Source organism: Callospermophilus lateralis, chromosome 17, assembly GCF_048772815.1.
Source record: "Callospermophilus lateralis isolate mCalLat2 chromosome 17, mCalLat2.hap1, whole genome shotgun sequence".
Classification (NCBI taxonomy): Eukaryota; Metazoa; Chordata; class Mammalia; order Rodentia; family Sciuridae; genus Callospermophilus; species Callospermophilus lateralis.
Genome location: NC_135321.1, coordinates 17,131,085 through 17,143,374, shown reverse-complemented (window position 1 = coordinate 17,143,374; position 12,290 = coordinate 17,131,085). Strand labels below are relative to the sequence as shown.

At 38.0% G+C, this 12,290-nt stretch overlaps 1 protein-coding gene across 2 annotated transcripts in view; it reads right to left on the bottom strand.

Annotated features, from left to right (window-relative positions):
* Atp8b1 (ATPase phospholipid transporting 8B1) overlaps positions 1 to 12,290 on the bottom strand; it is a 61,347-nt gene that overhangs the window by 6,748 nt on the left and 42,309 nt on the right. For both annotated transcript variants that reach the window (XM_076836566.2, XM_076836567.2), the window contains 6 exons: positions 10,860 to 11,024; positions 9,967 to 10,078; positions 8,456 to 8,531; positions 5,538 to 5,670; positions 4,839 to 5,127; positions 140 to 363 (listed from right to left, as the gene is read on the bottom strand). In XM_076836566.2, the coding sequence (XP_076692681.1) occupies positions 140 to 363; positions 4,839 to 5,127; positions 5,538 to 5,670; positions 8,456 to 8,531; positions 9,967 to 10,078; positions 10,860 to 11,024 (999 nt within the window). The remainder of the gene's footprint in view (positions 1 to 139; positions 364 to 4,838; positions 5,128 to 5,537; positions 5,671 to 8,455; positions 8,532 to 9,966; positions 10,079 to 10,859; positions 11,025 to 12,290) is intronic.

Here is a 12,290-nt window from a genome sequence, read left to right as displayed (position 1 = left end):
GCTCAGTGATTAAGTGCTCCTGGGTTCAATCCCCAGTACCTAAATAAATAAATAAATTTGCTTTTGTAGAACTAGAGTTTTATTCACTTAAGAGAAAAGCTCTACTAAATAAAAAGTAATGAAAAAAATGTTATTTTACCTGTGCTGAGTAGCCATTGAAGAAGGAGTACCAGAAATGAACCAAAGTAAATGCAAAGTTTTTATAAAAGAAATATCGGAGGAACTTGCACATCCTTATGTAAGACCACCGGCCATGCACCAGCAACAGCCTCTGCAGATATCTGAACTGAGCAAAGGAATAGTCACTGGACATGACGGCTTGCATTCCTTCTTGTCCACTTATTCCAACACCAATATGCGCAGCTATATGACAGAAGGAGAAAATACGGAGGATCATAAACTGATTTTAAAGCAAAACATCAGATAATAAAAACGTTTCCACAGCAGGACCAGGAATGTAGCTCAGTGGTAGGGCGTTTACCTCGAATGCACGAGGCCCTGTGTTCAATCCCTAGCACCATGGGGTGGGGAGGAAAGTTTCCACAGCAAAACAAATAACAAAGATGTTCAATTCATGGAACAATACGTACAAAAGCTCTTGCTCCCCATCTTCACCCTCCAGCCTGTGAACCCAACTCAAAGTCAGAGGCACATGTTGCTTAACAAAGCATGATAGAGCCTCTATAAATATTTGTGAAAGGATTGGGTGGGTGGTGAATTCCATTTGGATTATCTGCCCAATTTAGAAGCCATCCCTCCCACCCACAGGGTGAGCCCCAGGCATCCACTATACAATCTGTGTCCCTGTATCCTTGACCATATCTGGGTCAGCCACCAGCAGATATATCATCTGGACAGATACTACAAATGGGCTTTCTCAATCTACTTTCTATCCCATTCTAACTGGTGAGGTAGGAAAGCAAATTAAAAAACCCTATATCTCCCGGATTGCCTCACACCCAGGTTCTTGTGAATCAGGTTCCATTGCTTAGACCCACTTGTAACTGTAAAGCAAAGTGAACCCCTTTCCTTTTTGAACTCTGGAGCAGAGTTCATATCCATTCCCCAGCTGTCCTAATGTTGATAGGCAACTGCAAAGGCTTCTTAACTGGGAAGCTGTTCAGAGCGATATCAAAGGTAAAAACTCCTCTGGAAAGTGGCCGGAAGGTCAGAGACTCAGCCTGGACTTGCTTCTCCAGTTCATCCACATCTTTTGAAGGTACCTAGTCTGCTACATTAATGGGTTCCTACAAAAAGTACACACGGGTGTGTTTCCTCTACTAAATCCTAACTGGTAGAAAGACCAAGCTGGGCAAATCAGTCTCTTTCTTGATATTCTAGAACTACCATTCTAGAGTTTGTATCTGGAAATTTAACATGTAAACTATTGAAGTGAAAAATGAATATATTTCTTTCTGAAGGATTCTGAGAGGCAGAGGAATAAAGCAGGGAAGGAAAATAGACAGAGGCAGTCAGACAGACAAGACACTGGGTTCCTAGTGCAACTCTAGGTCCTGGTCCTAACATCTTCCTTAGGCCTGCTTTTTTGTGTGAGGTATCTTAGTTTTCAGTGTGAGGTATCTTAGTTTTCAAATTAATTAATAATTGTTTTTCTTAAACTCATTTTGGCTGTCTTCCAATACTTGTAATCAAAGGAGTTTTAACTAAGACCCTCTTCAACTCTGAAAGGCTTATTCAGGGCCCATTATGACCTAAAGACATCATTTCTTACAAGGGGGTAGGTTTCTAGAGTGGATAAAAATTAAAAGGCATAATTTTGTTCATCCTTCCAAAAATCATTAAAAAACATTTTTGAGTTAAGAGAATTGTGAATTTTATTAGTTTTAAAAGTCATGAATGTAAAGACCAATAGTGAGATCATTTGGAGAAAATGTGTTGGAGAACACAACAACCCTGGCTTGGACCCTGAGAAGTGACTGCCAACTCCGCAGAGTTGCCAACTAGAAAGAAGCTTCAAAAACCCCACCCTAATTGCAGAACACAAGGTCTGGAAAATTCAAAATAATTGTCCAAACCTATGTTTTCAATTACATTTTGCAATTCTCAAAGAAGATATTATATCTCATTTGGCATTTATGATCTCTTTCAAAACACATACACACACACATTTCTTATGACCAGTTGTGACTGCCAACTGCTCTTTCCACCAAACCATGGCCCTTTTTCCTTTCATGAACAAACCACAGAGGGAGTACAGAGGAGAGGAACCCGTCCAGGCCCTTGAACCCAATTCTTCAAACTTATCACTGTGCAGACAAGGACAGCATGTGAAATGAACACTGGCACGGTTTACACGGTAACAGGAGGCAACTGAGCAGATGCACTATAGGGCAAAACTGGCGCTTCCCCAAAAACATAAGTATAAGATTTTCCTGAAGTTCTAAATGGAGTGTGAAATTCTTCGCTGGGCGGCATGCCTTCAACATTGCCCAACAAACTGAATATTAAAAGGCTTTATTTAATCTCTCTGCTTTCATTTCATCTCTCCTGTAGTTCATGTGTACTCTTGGGGTCTTTGTACCAAAAGAGTCAACCACAGCCTAGCTGGTATAAGATATCTTCAGGCACAAAACAGGAAGAGGGCAGCCTCTGAGAGTCTATAGACACTTGCTAGGGACAAAACGTGGTGGTCAGCAGGGCACTGTGGCACACACCTGTAATACCAGCGGTTCAGCAGGCTGAGAAGTTCAAAGTCAGCCTCGCAACTTAGTGAGGCCTTAAGCAACTTAGCAAGACCCTGTCTTAAAATTAAAATAAATAAATAAACAAAAGGGGCTGGGGATGTGGCTCAATACTTAAGCACCCCTGGGTTCAATCCCTGTTATCAAAAAAAAAAAAAAAAAAAAGTGTTGTTCATGATTCCCTCCATTTCTACTAGACTAAACTGCAAAACACGAAGCATGTTAGCTAGTGGTCAGATTGTTTTCAACACCTGAATTTCCCTCCTTTTATGACCAACAATTTCTTCCTGTATATTGTTCTCAAAATTGTTAGAGATGGCAGCCTTTACAGAGTACAAAAAGGTACCAATACTATTTTGATAACTTCTAAGACCTCAGCTTCCCATAATCTCATCCCAAATACGTGATCTGTAATTTATATATAAAAGCACCTAATATATAATAGAGCTTAATTAAAAATGTAAAACAACTTAAGAAAAATAGTTCATCTTGGTTGACTTTGTTCTACCTCCTTGGTATCAAATGGTTGACTCAGAGGAAAAAACCTTCCAGCTTGAATGGTATAATATCATGATAAATCTTCAAGGCAAACGATCCCCTGCTTCTTTCCTCCCCAACATCTAAGAGTCTGCATTAAACTGAATAAAAATAATGTTTGAGTTACCCTAGTTATGTCAAGGATGTATAATGGAAAATAAACTAGAGCTGGCTACAGAAGAAAGAAGTAGATTTAATTCAGAGCAAAGAATGCCACTCATATGATAGGACAAGCACATGCAAAAAGCAGTGGAGAGGAACTAAGCAGCTGGTGACAGCAGATATATGCATTGATAAAAAAGCAAGAAGACATACGTCATATAGATGACTCCTGGGGAGGAAGATAAAGTCGGAATATTCTTAGTATCTATCAAGGAGAAGGAGGAGGAGGAGGAGAAAACTGTAAGAAAAGAAAAAGATGGCCTCATGAGTCACAACATAGCTCAATTAAGATCTAGTTATATATAATGCATTTAAAATACCCAGCACAACAAGACATGCTTATATAGTACAGTCATATAATAGTTCACCTTAATAACAACAAGAATAATAATATCATAGAGCTAGAGGTGACATTGGAGATATGTTTCTTGTTTTCAGATGAAAAGACAGGCCTGATCATAAGCCCAAGTGCTAAGGTCTCATTAGTTTGGGCATTTTCATTACATGATATAAATTGAGCATCCCCAATTGCAAAATCCCAAATGCCCCAGGATCTCCCAAGTTTTTGAACAGCGTTTAAAGAGTCAGGTCTATGCAAATTTTCCCAAATTGAAAATTTCTAAAATCTGAAACATTTCTGGTCCCAGGCATACACATAAGGGTTATTCTACCTGTCTTCTCTTATAGTGCTACAGGGAGAGAAGAGGACAGACTCAGACATGGGCTGAGGGCCACAGGTTTGTTGTGCATGCTTTACTACCAGCACAGCTTCATTTCTCCACACTAGAACTCAGTCCATTAGTGGCAAGTACCGAGGGTCTTCCATCCAGTAAAGTGACCCAGGGTGGTCTTCTGGGAGGTCAGTCAGGATGGTGAGACCATGCTGGAGTTTTATTTCAAAGTTAAACATGTTACTTCAGACTTCTCTGACGTGACCCAGTGGTGAAGTTCCAATAAATTTGCCAAAGGTAAGAAGAAAGCCCTCGAGAAGTGCGCAGATGAGAGAGAATAATATTCCCCAAATGAATACCAGAGAGAGTTCACCAGTTTATGCTGAGCTTAGCAGAACTATTTGCAAAACTTATTAAATATCTGGGTTTTAAATAAGCTTAAAGAAATAAAGGAGAAGATCTGGCAAGAGGGGGGAAAAGTCACATCAAACAGGAAAAAGTAGGAAACAAATAATGATAAATTCACCCTGGAGAACTCATCTTCTGCTGGGCATCCTAAGTCCCCCTGTGAGTCCTGCCCACTCCTCCTGGATAGTCTGTTGGCTTCCCCAGGGCAAGGGCATGGGCACAGGGGTGACCCAGTGCCTTCCTTAAACACCTGCTTTATGAAAACTTCCACAATGAAAGCTGAAGAAATGACCCCCCACCCCCAAAACACTCCTGCTATTTCTAGTTGGGTTTTATGGGCCACCTGGGCGCAACTCACTCTTGATCATGTTCACGTCGTTGGCTCCATCTCCAATGGCCAGTGTGATGGCCTTCTTGTACCTTTTCACCAGGTCCACCACCATGGCCTTCTGCTTGGGAGTGACACGGCAGCAGATGACAGCGCTGCACTCGCAGGCCAGGTCCACAAAGTTCCTCTGCCGCTGCTCTTTCTTAGCCTCGAGCCTTCTCTTGCTTTGGGTTCGAATCCGTCTCTCTTCTTTTGTCCTTGGGAACTTCAGCTTCAGAATCTTATTTCTTTTGGTCTTTTTCTCTAGAAGAATCTCATTCTGTGAAATCATGGAGAGGATTGAGGTCACTTTAGTTTTTACACCAAAGGTTATCATCATTTCCAAGACTTAAGTTTCGTGCAGGAGAGTTTGTGGATTACATCATTGGTTATATTGTTCTAATGACAGAACATTTATGACCTAAATCTGGAGAATACGAAAATCTACAAATAACAAAATGAAAATTACTCATTAATTAATAAACCAAGATAACCACTGTTACCTGTTTGGTATAATTGCTTTCATATGTCCTGTAAAATTAAGCTTCAAACTTGGGAAATCACACTTGAATTTATAGGCTAAGAGATTTTTAAGTTAGCATTAACAAATATGTAACACCATCTAAAATTGGTCCAAAGTGAACTTTTTTTCATTTGAGCCAAAGACCCAGACACACTAATGGTACCTACCAGCCAAGAACCGGTGATGACTAAAGCACGGTTTTCACCAGGTGGGAAAAAAGGTTCGTACACAACAGGTGCAAATTTTGCATAAACTCCACCTCTGTTTCTCTGGTTTTCCACCCTTGTATGAAGAAGAGAACTGGAGAAAAATAAATTGAAGTACTTAAAGTACAAAACCATAAACAGGCCCTACACTATTAGATAATTTTGACATTTTTTTTAAAAGAGAGAGTGAGAGAGAGAGATAGAGAGAATTTTTAAATATTTATTTTCTAGTTATTGGCGGACACAACATCTTTGTATGTGGTGCTGAGGATCGAACCCGGGCCGCACGAATGCCAGGCGAGCGCGCTACCGCTTGAGCCACATCCCCAGCCCCAATTTTGACATATTTAAAAAAAAAATTCTGATAAAGACAACTTAAGACTTATCATTTTATCTATTTTTAAGTGAAATCATATAGTATTTATCATTTAGTGACTGGCTTATTACATTTAATAACATCTTCAAGATTCATCTATATTATAATGTATGTCATAATTTTTCTTCCTTTTTAAGGACAAATAATATTCCATTTTTTATTCAACCATTCTTAACACTGGTAGACACCTGGGTTGCTTGACTCTTGTGAATAGTGCTGTAATAAATATGGTATGCATATATCTCTTCAAGACCCTGCTTTCAATTTTTTAAAACGTTTTTTTAGTTTGAGTATAATACTCAGAAGTGAGATTGCTAGATCACATGGTAACTCTATTTCTAATTTTTTTAAGGAATCCCTATACCAGTTTACATAGTGACTACGTCATTTTACATTCCCACCAGCAGTAGATAAATGTTCCAGTTTCTGCACAGCCTCACCAACACTTGCTATTTTCTTTTTCTTTTTTGATTGTCCCCATCCTAATAAAAATGAGACGATATCACTGGTTTTAATTTGAACATTGTTTCACAAGCTTTTCAGCCATTAGCATATCTTCCTTGGAGGAATGTCTTCTAAAAATTCTTTGATCCTTTTTTAATTGGGTGACATATAATCTTATACTATGTGGCACCAAGTTCTTGGTACTTCATAATTTGCCAAAAGCAACCAAAGGAAGAAACAGGTCACACTGTGTTCATAAGCAACAAAGGGAAGGCAATCTCCATCTAAATTAATACCCTGGCTGCTGTTTGGCAGAGAAAAACTAACTTCCCCATACAATTATGTCTGCTTTTAAAAATTCTCAATACTTTATATCAACAAATCATTGATAAGATGACATGTAACACTTCTATGTGATAGAAAAATGAGTCATGGGATTTTGGAGGGAAGGGGCCTTCTTGCACAACCTTTTCATGTTGCAAATAAAGAAATCAAGTCAAGAGAGGTGATGTGATTTGTTTACAGCAAGTTGATGGGAGACTTTCTCTGCTCCTCATGCACACCTCAAAAGCAGGTTTCTCAGATTTGACACTGTTGATGTCTGTTGTATGTGGATGCTTATTTTAGGAAGAACACATGTAGGATGTTTTATAGCATCTCTGGCCTCAACCCACTAGAAGCCAGTAGCACCCCTTCTCCCCTGTTGGGACCACCAAAGATGTTTGCAGACATTTCCAAGCAATCCTTGGAAAGCAAAATAACCCCCACTCCCTGATTAAGAACCACCAAACTAGAAGATTAGGTATTTATTACCCTTTTCCACATTCATTTAATTCTCATTTTCAGTTGGAAAATCAGTTAAAAATCAAGACAAATGATAAAAAAACTGAAAGTGAAGAAAATAGGAATTTATTTACGCTATTTTATAGGAATCATCATTTCAGGCACCATCTAGAAAGATAATTCATCTCTCTATAAAGGGAAACTTGGCTACAAGCATGATCATAAAATTTATTATTTGCATAAATTTTATCTTTTAATTTAGCTTAGGGCCCACTTTTAAAAGAAAGACCAGAAATTTGTTAAAACCCCCATCTACAAAAAATAAACAAAACCATATGGTAATTAACCATATTGTTTGCAATCGAAAACTACTTAAGTAAACATATGAAGCATTTATTTGTCCGTTGCTACCTTTTAAAACCTAAAAGCTCAAAGAGGCATGGTTTATGTGCCTCTATTCAAACAGGGCTGATTCAGAGTATAAGACTACCAATTTTGTCTAATCTAGCAGAGTGCCTCTCATACTGGAATGACTCACAAAAGCTTTATTATCATCATTAGAAAGAAGACTAGTAAGGACCAGCAGCCCAGCAAGTATATACATTAACAGCTTAATCTGACCCTGTGCCAGCCTGAGACAGGCACTATAGGATAAAGCTTGAGGAATAAGTGGAACTGTAAAGCCATCATGGTAACTGTGTACATTATATTTATAGCTCTGTAACAAGACAGGGACTTTTGCATCATATGTTTCCAGGTCTTCTGCAACTCTGATTCAGAGATGACCAATGTTCTAGCATAAGCTAAGGTTTGAAATACCAGGATTGCCTCCTCTAGCTAGACTATAAATGACAATGTAACCTTCCAAACTTTCCTTCTGGGACAAGGTGGTGTTTTTCTTTTTCTTTTTTTTTTCCTCTCATTTCACTTTCAAAAAATAAAATCCCTCCAACAGACAAAACGTAAGTCATATTAATTTGCTAATGATACCATAGGCTCAGTTCCCTTTTTCAGCAGACAAAAAAGCACCAAGGGCTCTAAGGAATGGAGGAAGTGGCCTCGAAAGTTTTCCTTAAAACTAAAATGTGATCAAAATAAGACTGCACCATGATAGCTGGGAACTGCCCGATGTTCTCTTGCTTCATTTAAGCAGGAGGAGACTGTCTCAGGTAACAGACCCCCACCCCTATTTCTCCATCTGTGCTGCCTCTGCCACTAGTGTTGCCTTTGTGAAATGAGCAGCTGCATGATCTCATGCCACAGGCCCTTTACTTACTTTATATCTTCCCCATAGCAGATAGTGGTGTCTTCTGTCAGAAGTTCACAAGCAAATCCTATGTTTTCTGCAGTTTCTACAACAGATAAAACCAAGTCCAATGTCATTCCTATTGTTGAGCTAAACAATTTCTATCTACTGCAAGTTGAACATCTACTATTTGAAATGCTCAGGACCAGAAGTATTTTAGATTTTTGAATTTTTTGTTCTTTTTTTATTTTGGAACACACACACACGCACATGGAGATGCTGTGATGATGAGACACAAATCTAATTAGGAAATTTATTTATGTTTTACATATTCCTTATACCCAAAGGCTGAATAGGCTGAAGGTAATTTTGTTTTGTTTTGTTTTTGTTTTGCAGTACTGGGGATCAAACCCAGAGCCACTTACATACTAGGCAAGTGCTCTATGACTAGCTACATCCCCAGCCCCTGCAGGTAATTTTATAGTTATTTTTAGTACAGGTGCATTTTGACTGTGACTTGTCACATGAGATCCTAAGTGTGGAATTTTCCACTTGCGGTATCATGTCAGCACCCCCAAAAGTTTCAGATTTTGAGCATTCTGGATCTCAGATTAGGGATACTCAACCTACAATGGTAATTTCCTTCAATTCATGAACATGATCAGATTCAATCAAATACGCTATTTTCTACAGCAGTGCATAGAACTCTTATAAATGAGTCAATTCCTTTCCCTATAATAAGTGAAAGTCAAAGTCTGGTTTGAGATGTTTTTAATAATAAATTGCCATATTATCAACTATTTAAATTGATTATTTAATAAATGAATGTTCATTAAAATACTGACATGCTCTGAACATGTTGTTATGTTATAAGGGGAAGGATAATGTTTCCATCAGTCCTCACATGGGGTGCCTACTAATGACACGTTCCCCCTTTTTTTTCCATAACCACCCATTTGGTAGTTATTAAAGTCCAGGGCTGTGCTTTCAGACTGTGTAGCCCATTGATGATGGCAGAGAAACAGACATTATCCAGTTTCCTGTGAGAGGCTTGCAGAACAAAGTATGGATATCAAACAGCAACTTGTTGAGCTCTAAATTTAAGAATTAAAAAATTTGCCCAGGTAAAAAATTTTAATTGTAATTTCCAAGCCATAAAAGGAGCAAGATAACAAGAGTTGATGTCATTCAGCACTTTGTGTTGTTCTCTATGCCCCCAAATGGCAAAGCACTAGGAAGACAGAAGGGATCACCTTTCAGGATAGGAGTGCACATCTGGCCGAAAAGATAGACAACCAGCAGGATGCAATCGGGAGCTAAATCTTAAGGAACTGATTCTGCTATAGAGGGAATTCAGAGAAGAACATAATCAGAGAGGGATGGGATAAGAGGAGGGTTTTAAGAGAAAATCTCTCCCTTCCAAAGAAATAGCTGGTGTCCCTACAGGATGGAAAGTCTGAGAAAGTCATCGGGGGCAAAGGAAACAGCAGTTCTAAATATTTGTGAATTAATAGATACACTTCCCCACATAAATGAGTTACCCTTTTTGTCTCCAGTGAGCACCCAGATTTTAATGTCAGCTTTTGCAAGTTTTGATATGGTTTCTGGGACCCCATCCTGCAGTTTATCTTCAATAGCTGTAGCTCCCAATAGCTGGAATGTACATTTGAAAAGAAGGAATTAGCAAATAAACCAAAAACTTGTCTGTAGGTATAGTTCACCAGCCTCTAAAGAGAAGGACTAATTATGTACCCCAATTGGTGTTCTACCACAGCCAGTGGCCAGCATGGCAGGGAAGGCTACCACCATGCTTCACACTTACTGCAAAGAAAAACAACCAAATATTTTTTTTTCTTGGAGAATGAACTAATTAATTAGCTGAGACAAAAAAAAAAAAATGCAAGGACAAAATCAGAAATTAAAACCACACTATTATTGTGTACTTGCTGCTTTATAGATATGAGCCCATCCCTCTGGCCAAAGGGAAATACTGGCTATTGAACATTTTTCCATTAATCTAAACACTACAGGCAATAAGAACTAAATTTTCAAAAATTTCATTTAGAAATGGTGGTTTTTTTTTGTTTCAATATATTTCAAAACATAAATTGTTTCAGTAATTTTCACAAATAAATAAGTGCTGGTTTGACATCCTATAAAATCATAATGCATTTTAATAAGTGATATAAAAATCATGGAATTAGATTAACTCAGAACATTTCTCTATAGGTTTTTCTCTTTTGGTTTCTAAAATGACAATGTCTATTCTGTTATCAGAACAGAAGAAATTCAAATAACCTACTTTCTTTGTTCCAATTTCATTTGCTGGAGTTAGAATAATCTTTCAAGCATGAGATCAAAATGTAATAAAACTTAATAAAAATTTTGCTTTGTTTAGAATATCAAGGAAAATAATGTTAAGTTTAAAACTCACAATTAAGTCTCTTTCAATCTCTTCATATACTTTATCTAAAGCTTCATCTCGATTGGTTGAGGCCACGCTGGCTGCCACAAACTTTTTATTCCATTCTGCAAATTCTTTTTCTTCAATTTCTTTGTAGCAAAGGCACAGGGTTCTAAGAGTTTCATTCGCAAAGATCTGTTTTATTTAAAAGACAATCCACCGATGCAAGAATATTTAATTTTATGTTTAGTTCAAGGTCAAGTTTGAACTCTTACTTTGAAGTAAGGTACTAAGAGAATTATAAAAGAGACTATGAAATGTGAAGGATTCTATAGAGGAATTAAACTTTGTGTTATAATAGACTTTGTTTTTTGTAAGCATCACCAGGGTTCCAGGACTATATTTCTACTTCCCAAAATGGTTAAAGTGAAAAGTCTACCTTTCTTCTAAATTAAGTCACTAGAGTTAAAAAAAAACAGCTTTTTTTAAAGACTAAAAATAACAGACAAAAGGTGTAATGATGTTGTAAATACAGACCCAATAATTTTATAACTTGTTCCCACAAACTCTGTTATAAGTCCAATCAACTGTGAACTTGCAACCAAACACTAATCCTCAAACCGATTCTAAAATCCATGAGCCATTGTTAAATCTGAGATCAAACATTTTAATGAAAAAGAGTATTTGGAAATTCGAACAGATTTAAGCCACTTTTAAATAACTTTAATACGAACCAGTAAAAATCTTCTATTATTTCATTGTTACTTCTTATGTAGCCAAGATGTCAGAACTGACCCAATCGAGTATTCACTTTTCAGAGATTTTTTTGAAAGGTTCTATATTTGGTTGATTAGATTGACACTGTCGCACCCCCATGAGAATTCATCCATTTTAACTGCATTAGCATCAGCATCAGTACCTAATCTGAAAACGTGACCCCTCTTGGTAAACAACAGGTTTATTAAGCTTCTCTCTGAACACCTTTGGCAGGCTCTGAGCCTCAACTGATGGTTAAAAGGAAGAAACCACCCTTTATTAAGTACCTCCTAAGTGCTGGGAACTGAGCGAGATGCTTTCTTTTACAATGACCTGCCATGGTTGGAATGATTTCCTTCCTCTTTCACATGGGAGATTAACGATGCATATGATATGATAAGTATTCTTTTTCCCCACACAAAACTACTAAAGAGACTGAACTGGGACACGAGTTCTCGCTGATCTCCAGCCCTCACTGCCATCAGCAATGCAGAACCAAAACCATTTGAGGATGGGCGGGCAATTCCTAAAGTGCAAGTTCAAAACCATTCTAGTGGTGACAATACCAATGGACTGTGCCCACAGCTTCCTAAGATAAGGGCTTTGAAGTAATTAAGACCAAACTGTTTTGTGGCATCAAACTCAATGATTCAGCAGGGGTGGGGGGTGTGTGTGTGCACACCTGGACTCTCAGCTTCCTGGGAG